Source organism: Notolepis coatsorum (genome assembly GCF_963971535.1).
Source record: "Notolepis coatsorum genome assembly, chromosome: 4".
Lineage (NCBI taxonomy): Eukaryota > Metazoa > Chordata > Actinopteri > Aulopiformes > Paralepididae > Notolepis > Notolepis coatsorum.
Window position 1 is genome coordinate 116,837,004 of NC_140168.1, and position 11,269 is coordinate 116,848,272.

Here is an 11,269-nt window from a genome sequence, read left to right on the forward strand (position 1 = left end):
GCTCACCTTCTTGGTTGTGGTTGTGATTGTGATTGTGGTTGTGATTATGATTATGATTGTGATTGTGATTGTGATTGTGGTTGTGATTGTGATTGTGATTGTGGTTGTGATTATGATTGTGATTGTGGTTGTGGTTGTGATTGTGATTATGGTTGTGGTTGTGATTGTGGTTGTGATTATGATTGTGGTTGTGGTTGTGATTGTGGTTGTGGTTGTGATTATGATTGTGATTGTGGTTGTGATTATGATTGTGATTATGATTGTGATTGTGGTTGTGATTGTGGTTGTGATTATGATTGTGGTTGTGATTGTGATTGTGGTTGTGATTATGATTGTGATTGTGGTTGTGATTATGGTTGTGGTTGTGATTGTGATTGTGGTTGTGATTATGATTGTGATTGTGGTTGTGGTTGTGATTGTGATTGTGATTGTGGTTGTGATTATGATTGTGATTGTGATTGTGGTTGTGATTGTGATTGTGATTGTGGTTGTGATTATGATTGTGATTGTGGTTGTGGTTGTGATTGTGATTGTGGTTGGTCCCTCAGATCATGTTCCGCCTGCTCACCTTCTTGCTGAACGCATTCACTCTGCGGTTCGTGTCCAAAGAGCTGATCGGGGTCGTCAACGTCAGGTGATACATTACATTACATTATATTACAGCACATTACATTACATTACATTACAGCACATTACATTACATTACAACACATTACATTACATTACAACACATTACATTATATTACAGCACATTACATTACATTACATTACAGCACATTACATTACAACACATTACAGCACATTACATTACATTACATTACAGCACATTACAGCACATTACATTACAGCACATTACAGCACATTACAGCACATTACATTACAGCACATTACATTACAACACATTACAGCACATTACAGCACATTACATTACAGCACATTACATTACAGCACATTACATTACATTACAACACATTACATTACATTACAGCACATTACATTACATTACATTACAGCACATTACATTACAGCACATTACATTACATTACATTACAGCACATTACATTACAGCACATTACATTACATTACAACACATTACATTATATTACAGCACATTACATTACAACACATTACATTATATTACAGCACATTACATTACATTACATTACATTACATTACAGCACATTACATTACATTACATTACATTACATTACATTACATTACATTACAACACATTACATTACAGCACATTACAGCACATTACAGCACATTACATTACATTACAGCACATTACATTACAGCACATTACATTACAGCACATTACATTACATTACAACACATTACATTACATTACAGCACATTACATTACATTACATTACAACACATTACATTACATTACATTACATTACAACACATTACATTACATTACAGCACATTACATTACAGCACATTACATTACATTACAGCACATTACATTACAGCACATTACATTACATTACATTACATTACAGCACATTACATTACATTACAGCACATTACATTACAGCACATTACATTACATTACATTACAGCACATTACATTATATTACATTACAGCACATTACATTACATTACAGCACATTACATTACAGCACATTATATTACATTACATTACATTACAGCACATTACATTACATTACATTACAGCACATTACATTACATTACATTACATTACAACACATTACATTACAGCACATTACATTACATTACATTACAGCACATTACATTACATTACATTACAGCACATTACATTACATTACATTACATTACAGCACATTACATTACATTACAACACATTACATTACATTACATTACAGCACATTACATTACATTACAGCACATTACATTACAGCACATTACATTACATTACAGCACATTACATTACATTACATTACAGCACATTACATTATGATTGTGATTGTGGTTGTGGTTGTGATTGTGATTGTGATTGTGATTGTGGTTGTGATTGTGATTGTGATTGTGGTTGTGATTATGATTGTGATTGTGGTTGTGGTTGTGATTGTGATTATGGTTGTGGTTGTGGTTGTGATTGTGGTTGTGATTATGATTGTGGTTGTGGTTGTGATTGTGGTTGTGGTTGTGATTATGATTGTGATTGTGGTTGTGATTATGATTGTGATTATGATTGTGATTGTGGTTGTGATTGTGGTTGTGATTATGATTGTGGTTGTGATTGTGATTGTGGTTGTGATTATGATTGTGATTGTGGTTGTGATTATGGTTGTGGTTGTGATTGTGATTGTGGTTGTGATTATGATTGTGATTGTGGTTGTGGTTGTGATTGTGATTGTGATTGTGGTTGTGATTATGATTGTGATTGTGGTTGTGGTTGTGATTGTGATTGTGATTGTGGTTGTGATTATGATTGTGATTGTGGTTGTGGTTGTGATTGTGATTGTGGTTGGTCCCTCAGATCATGTTCCGCCTGCTCACCTTCTTGCTGAACGCATTCACTCTGCGGTTCGTGTCCAAAGAGCTGATCGGGGTCGTCAACGTCAGGTGATACATTACATTACATTATATTACAGCACATTACATTACATTACATTACAGCACATTACATTACATTACAACACATTACATTACATTACAACACATTACATTACATTACAGCACATTACATTATATTACAGCACATTACATTACAGCACATTACATTACAACACATTACAGCACATTACATTACATTACATTACAGCACATTACAGCACATTACATTACAGCACATTACAGCACATTACAGCACATTACATTACAGCACATTACATTACAACACATTACAGCACATTACAGCACATTACATTACAGCACATTACATTACAGCACATTACATTACATTACAACACATTACATTACATTACAGCACATTACATTACATTACATTACAGCACATTACATTACAGCACATTACATTACATTACATTACAGCACATTACATTACAGCACATTACATTACATTACAACACATTACATTATATTACAGCACATTACATTACAACACATTACATTATATTACAGCACATTACATTACATTACATTACATTACATTACAGCACATTACATTACATTACATTACATTACATTACATTACATTACAGCACATTACATTACATTACAACACATTACATTACAGCACATTACAGCACATTACAGCACATTACATTACATTACAGCACATTACATTACAGCACATTACATTACAGCACATTACATTACATTACAACACATTACATTACATTACAGCACATTACATTACATTACATTACAACACATTACATTACATTACATTACATTACATTACAACACATTACATTACATTACAGCACATTACATTACAGCACATTACATTACATTACAGCACATTACATTACAGCACATTACATTACATTACATTACATTACAGCACATTACATTACATTACAGCACATTACATTACAGCACATTACATTACATTACATTACAGCACATTACATTATATTACATTACAGCACATTACATTACATTACAGCACATTACATTACAGCACATTATATTACATTACATTACATTACAGCACATTACATTACATTACATTACAGCACATTACATTACATTACATTACATTACAACACATTACATTACAGCACATTACATTACATTACAGCACATTACATTACATTACATTACAGCACATTACATTACATTACATTACATTACAGCACATTACATTACATTACAACACATTACATTACATTACATTACAGCACATTACATTACATTACAGCACATTACATTACAGCACATTACATTACATTACATTACAGCACATTACATTACATTACAGCACATTACATTACAACACATTACATTACATTACAACACATTACATTACATTACAACACATTACATTACAGCACATTACATTACATTACAACACATTACATTACAGCACATTACATTACATTACATTACAGCACATTACATTACATTACAACACATTACATTACAGCACATTACATTACATTACATTACATTACAGCACATTACATTACATTACAGCACATTAGATTAGATTACATTAGAATGGATTAGGGTCCAGAAATACACAATGTGCAGGTGATTAAACTGGGTATAAAATATATAAATGAGTACTACTGAGTAATAGTGGTAATCAGATGTACGTACAGAGTTGTAGTATTAATATGTACAGTGATACAGGTATAAAGACACTATCCAGACATAGAACTGTTGCAACGTGTGTGTGTATGTGTGTGTGTGTGTGTGTGTGTGTGTGTGTGTGTGTGTGTGTGTGTGTGTGTGTGCGTGTGTGCGTTTGTGTGCGTGTGTGTGTGTGTGTGTGTGTGTGTTTGGTTGCAGGCTCACCTTCTTGGTTGTGGTTGTGATTGTGATTGTGGTTGTGATTATGATTGTGATTGTGATTGTGGTTGTGATTGTGATTGTGATTGTGGTTGTGATTATGATTGTGATTGTGGTTGTGGTTGTGATTGTGATTGTGATTGTGATTATGATTGTGATTGTGGTTGTGGTTGTGATTGTGATTGTGGTTGTGATTGTGATTGTGGTTGTGATTATGATTGTGGTTGTGATTGTGATTGTGATTGTGGTTGTGATTATGATTATGGTTGTTGTAACTGAGGGGTACAATTCCCTGACTGTATTAATCAAGTATGGTATCATTAAACCACTACCGTCTTATGTACATTATACTGGCCATACCGTACACGAGTATATGATGAGAACACTTCCCCACAAGGAATCGGTTCTACACAAAGTTGTCTTTAAGTATTTATTAGCAGCAAGAATACATAATATACTTTACTTGAATGCGCTTATAAGGCAAAGGAATGTGCGTAGGCAAATCAATAATGAATGTCCATTCTCTGGTTACGCATGAGATAATAATACAACTTGAATATTAGGAATTATATCTAGGGGATACTGGTAGGGGGGTTCCTACCGGTTGTAAGCCAGCAGGGGGAGGCAATGCTCTAATGCAAAGTCTGGTGCCAGCGGGGACTCAATATAGGCTCCTGCTATGGGAGGCGGTATATTACTCCCTGCTCGGCAGACGAAAGGCAGCTGTAATCCCAGTGTGCGTGCCGCACAGGTGGAAGCCGGTCAGCCTCTCCAATAGAGACGGGCTCGAATGATGTTCCTTACGGGCAGGTCCCACAGCAGTGGGTGTAGACGATTCTTCTCCGCTCTAACAGCCTGGTTCAAAGCAATAAGAATAATAATCCAGCCGGAGAGGGGCTCTGCATTCACCGGTGTAGGTCCTCCGGTGCGCGGTACTTCACATCAACTAAGTCGAACTTGACGTTACTCAACCAAGCTCTGATACTCCACTATCCCATTCGCACACGGCTATAAGTGCTCTATTTAGACACACAATTGCTCACTTCACTTGGTCTTTGACTCGTGATGAAGGCTTTTACTAGTAAGGAGCGAACGATACGTTGAACAAACGTATTAGGATAAACAAGACTCTATCTTGGGGCAATACGAGCCCTACTTCACCGCACGTTGCATAGTGGGTGAGGCTTCGCTTGTTACTAAGACTGAACTGAACAGACTGCGGACTGAACTACTTCTGTATTCACCTGCGCCATATTTATATGTTGGGCGAACAAACTAGTACCAGCCCCACCTCTGTCTCGCAGTCCTGGGCAGAACCGGGCATGTACAGACATCTCCTGACGGTAGCTTTGAACTCGACTCTGGGGGTAAGACACTGGCGCTGGTGGAACGCTATCCAATAAGAGAACGAAATATTATGGTCTGTAGGCTACTAGGTTAAAGGGATATTCCGTGTATATGTACAAAGAATACACAAGGGATATCAAACGATATACAAATATTATGCAATATATATCAATCAATAAATACATATATTCGGTTTAATCTGACCCTTTGTAACAGCCGCCTCCTAATTAGTCCCAGCTAATTAGCTAAGCAGAGACAGATTAACCGCACTGTCCACTACTCAATGTCCGTTGTGAGGGTAGGCAGTTCACAAAGTCAGGGGTCATGGTCGTCATTAAGCGAGTCGGGGAGCCTTGGCGACTCTATCAGCCTCGCCACGGGTCGGTTGTAGGTCCGCCCTTGGATGAGCAATTCTGCCACTCTGACCTTTCCGTCGGCACCAGTGGTCACTTTGCTTACGCGGCCGGCCGGCCACGCAGCTCGGGGTAGTGACTGGTCTATGGTCATGACGACTGGACGGGATGAAGGGGGGCTTAGGAGGAAGCGGGCCTGAGACTGCTTTGATCTGTGCTTGGCTGTGCCTCCTCCTCCTCCGTCTGTTTCTCTTGTTTGCTCTGTACCCCGTCTGAGGAGGGGCCGGTCCCGGCCGCCCCGTCAAGGAGTCGCTTGGGGTGCTGGGTTCGAGGTCAGCTACGTCTGAAGCGCAGCTGAGGGGGGTGGAGTTCCGAACTCCCTCTGGTGCCCACGGTTCTCTCACGGGCCTCTCGCTTAATGTCAATAGCCTCTGCTGTACGAGGGAGTGGCCGGTGTCGCTCGCCTTTGTGTGTAGGCAGCGTGTAGACGTGGGTTGACTGTCAAGTCCATAGAGGGGGCCCTGGAGCGTCCATCCCAGTCGGGTCTGAACCGCGACTGGGCATCCTTTGGGTCCGATGTGGGCCGCCTCAATTGGGAGAATGAGGTCCGCGTGGTCGGAGCCGATGAGCAGGGTCGGTGTGGCGCCGTCGATAAGCGGTATAGGTAGTTGACGTAGGTGCACATATTTAGCCATCAGCTGTGGGATGGGGTAGGTGTACTGAGACAGGCCTATGTCGTGGCTGGTGAAGACGTTGGTTATACTATACTGCTTCTCGGGCTGGTCCACCGCTGCTATCTTGAAGGAGACATTTTCACCTTTTATGGTCTTCTGGTCCCTTCTGATGGTGCGTATGGTCATGGTGTCTTTGACACCCCGCAGGCCCAACTGGGCTGCTGCGGAAGCGAGGAGGAGAGTCTTTTCAGACCCATCGTCCAGGACGGCGTAAGTGTCCAGGACCTTGTCCTCGTAGCTCAGGAGCACTCTGACCACTTTGAGGAGCACTCGGGGGGGTCCCGCTCTGCTTGGGGTCTATGTGGAGCACTCCTGTCTCGGGGGGGTTGTCACCTGTCTGTGGTGACACAGAATCTATATGGTGCGAGTCGCACCATGACTCACAGTGTCTGCTGTAGCAGTCGGGACACCAGGGAGCGGTCTGGTGGAACTTTGGTGCTGGTGCCACCGCCTCGGCATGGTACATTACCGCGACGGGCCCACTCTGTTGTCCTGGCTGACGCCTGTTGATGTCATGCAGGACCTCCAAGTGGGTGCCACCGCACCTGCTGCACTTCTTCTTCAAGCGGCACTCAGCTGCTAGGTGGCTGCGCGCGCAGCGGAAGCAGCGGCGGTGGTCCTTGATCCACTGACTCACCTCGTCCGTGGTCAGCTTCCCGATAGTGTCGCATTGGTACAGCCGATGTTCTCCCTCACAGTACTGGCACTCAATCTTCCACTGGTCCTCTTTCGTCGAGGGGGTGTGGTGGTTCTTGTGCTGCGGTACTGATTCGGCTTGGTGCATAACGGTCACCAACCGGCGGTTATCTGTTGATCCCCGAGGTCCGAGTCTTGGGCTTGGTCCACTCCATACGAACGTGTCGAGTCGTAGGCTACTGACCTCCCTGGCGAGGAATTCAGATAGGTCTAGGAGGGATGCCTCTGGACCGTTGGGGTCGCGGTAGTCTCTCTGCCGCCGAAAACGCTCTTGTCGGGCGGGAGGGAGCTTCTCTAGTATCCTCTCTACATTAGAGTTAGCGTACAGTTCATAGATCCCTTTTTCCTTTTGGGACCCCAGCATCCCTACCAGGGACTGTACCTTGATAGCGAGGTCATCTAATGCTCTGTTGTCTCTGGCTGGGGGGAGACGGTCAATGTCTCTTATCTCCTGTATCACGTAGTCCCATATGCGTCCATAACGTTGGTCGAGGGCTACTAGAGCCGCGGTGTATGGGGTAGTAGAGCTGGAATATGCCAGCGCTATATTGTGCGCTCTGGGCACCTTCAGGTGCTTGAGTAGGATAGCATACTTGTACGGTTCATCTGGTACGTCGGACAGCATAGTCTCTAAGCACATTCGTAGCTCTGTGTACTGTGCTCTGTTCTCGTGTGTGAAGTCCGGGAACGTCGGTGTGCCAAGGTACGATGCCATGGATGACTGGCACATCGGTGAGCGTTGGGGGAGAGGCCTCCTAGGCGAGTCTCCTCTTACGTGTTGTCTTTGGCTGGTACTTGGTGGGTACCAAGGGCCGGATACCCAGGTGCTGTTCCTCGGGGCTGGCGGTGCGTCAAACTCACCCGTGAGTTGAGTCGGGGGTTTGTAGCGCAGGGCCTCGGGGCTGACTTCTGGGCTGTACTGGGCCTTCTGGTCCAGAGTACGTTGCTGCTGGTCGGGGCTGTACTGGGCCTCCTGGTCCAGCGTACGTTGCTGCTGGTCGGCTTGACATTCCTCCTCTTCCTCCTCCTCTCCCTCTGCTAGGACCTGGAGTCTTCTGTTCAGTCTCTCGGCGTGGTCCGGTTCTTCCCGGTTGCTGGGTCTCGTATGGACCGGCCGGGGAGGGGGTTCGGAGACGTGGACAGGATCCTCCTGTTGGCGGGGTCCCGGGTCGCTTGGTCGGGTAGGGGAATGTGTCCTAGACCCTTGTTGTGACGATCTCCGGGAGCTCCGTGCGGAGTGAGGGGGTGTCGCCATGGTAATCAATTTGTCCATCAGCGCTCTGTCTCGCGCTGGGCATGGGCGGCGTCGCGCGCTGCTTCGCGCTGGGCATTGGCGGCGTCGCGCTGCGCATTGGCTGCGGCGTGCTGCGCATCGGCGCGGCTTCTCTCAATGTTCTCTTCTGTCTGGAGGCGTCTGGTCTCCAGTCTTATGCGGTCGTCTTCACTCCTTTGTTGCGCCTGGAAGCGCTCTCGCTCGGCTGCAAAATGTTCGCGCTTGCGCGTCTGTTGCGCTTGAAGTCGATCGCGTTCGGTGGAGGCTGCCAGGGTGGCGATGAGTGCCTGCGCCAGCATCTTGTCCGCCTCGCTGGGGGAAGACGCCGGTCGAGGCGATCGGCTCCCGGCAGTACTCGTTGGAGATCTGTTCTCCGGGCGCGCCCCGAGGTCCGTCTCCTGGGCGCGCTTCTCTTCTGGTAGTGGGTCGGGTTCCGTCCCTGGATCGCTTTCTTTATCCTGGAGCTCTCCGGGGACTGTCCCGTTGGCGTTGTCTGGGGGTAAAGTCATGTCATGTCCCTCCTGGTCCCCCCCGTGAGCTTGGTCAATTACGTTAGAACCCACTAGGGTCTCTACTGGCGGGGTAGCCTGGTCGGTAGGGTTGGACATAATTTTACTATCCGCTTTAGTTACTTTATCCGTATTTAACTTCCCTTTAAAGCTAGGTATTGGACTGACAGTGTATGCCTCTAGATAGGGAGGTGGCTGCCGTCTGCGCTGCGGGCGATCTAGCTTAGGAGAACCGTTTGTGGAGTGTTCATCATCGGCCATGTTAATATTAATATTATATTAATATTACGCTAATTCTTATCCGGGGCTCGAAGGACCAATTGTAACAGAGGGGTACAATTCCCTGACTGTATTAATCAAGTATGGTATCATTAAACCACTACCGTCTTATGTACATTATACTGGCCATACCGTACACGAGTATATGATGAGAACACTTCCCCACAATGAATTGGTTCTACACAAAGTTGTCTTTAAGTATTTATTAGCAGCAAGAATACATAATATACTTTACTTGAATGCGCTTATAAGGCAAAGGAATGTGCGTAGGCAAATCAATAATGAATGTCCATTCTCTGGTTACGCATGAGATAATAATACAACTTGAATATTAGGAATTATATCTAGGGGATACTGGTAGGGGGGTTCCTACCGGTTGTAAGCCAGCAGGGGGAGGCAATGCTCTAATGCAAAGTCTGGTGCCAGCGGGGACTCAATATAGGCTCCTGCTATGGGAGGCGGTATATTACTCCCTGCTCGGCAGACGAAAGGCAGCTGTAATCCCAGTGTGCGTGCCGCACAGGTGGAAGCCGGTCAGCCTCTCCAATAGAGACGGGCTCGAATGATGTTCCTTACGGGCAGGTCCCACAGCAGTGGGTGTAGACGATTCTTCTCCGCTCTAACAGCCTGGTTCAAAGCAATAAGAATAATAATCCAGCCGGAGAGGGGCTCTGCATTCACCGGTGTAGGTCCTCCGGTGCGCGGTACTTCACATCAACTAAGTCGAACTTGACGTTACTCAACCAAGCTCTGATACTCCACTATCCCATTCGCACGCGGCTATAAGTGCTCTATTTAGACACACAATTGCTCACTTCACATGGTCTTTGACTCGTGATGAAGGCTTTTACTAGTAAGGAGCGAACGATACGTTGAACAAACGTATTAGGATAAACAAGACTCTATCTTGGGGCAATACGAGCCCTACTTCACCGCACGTTGCATAGTGGGTGAGGCTTCGCTTGTTACTAAGACTGAACTGAACGGACTGCGGACTGAACTACTTCTGTATTCACCTGCGCCATATTTATATGTTGGGCGAACAAACTAGTACCAGCCCCACCTCTGTCTCGTAGTCCTGGGCAGAACCGGGCATGTACAGACATGTCCTGACGGTAGCTTTGAACTCGACTCTGGGGGTAAGACACTGGCGCTGGTGGAACGCTATCCAATAAGAGAACGAAATATTATGGTCTGTAGGCTACTAGGTTAAAGGGATATTCCGTGTATATGTACAAATAATACACAAGGGATATCAAACGATATACAAATATTATGCAATATATATCAATCAATAAATACATATATTCGGTTTAATCTGACCCTTTGTAACAGTTGTGGTTGTGATTGTGATTGTGGTTGTGATTATGATTGTGATTGTGGTTGTGGTTGTGATTGTGATTGTGATTATGGTTGTGGTTGTGATTGTGATTGTGGTTGTGATTATGATTGTGATTGTGGTTGTGGTTGTGATTGTGATTGTGATTATGGTTGTGGTTGTGATTGTGATTGTGGTTGTGATTATGATTGTGATTGTGGTTGTGGTTGTGATTGTGGTTGTGATTGTGATTGTTATTGTGGTTGTGATTATGATTGTGATTGTGGTTGTGATTGTGATTGTGATTGTGATTGTGGTTGGTCCCTCAGATCATGTTCCGCCTGCTC

At 44.1% G+C, this 11,269-nt stretch overlaps 1 protein-coding gene across 1 annotated transcript in view; it reads left to right on the forward strand.

Annotated features, from left to right (window-relative positions):
- Window positions 1–11,269, forward strand: part of LOC311226666 (man(5)GlcNAc(2)-PP-dolichol translocation protein RFT1-like) — a gene marked incomplete at both ends in the record, with an annotated part of 95,181 nt that overhangs the window by 29,339 nt on the left and 54,573 nt on the right. Inside the window, one exon of the mRNA XM_084312081.1 lies at window positions 549–634. Coding sequence (XP_084168207.1) covers window positions 549–634 — 86 coding nt within the window. The remainder of the gene's footprint in view (window positions 1–548; window positions 635–11,269) is intronic.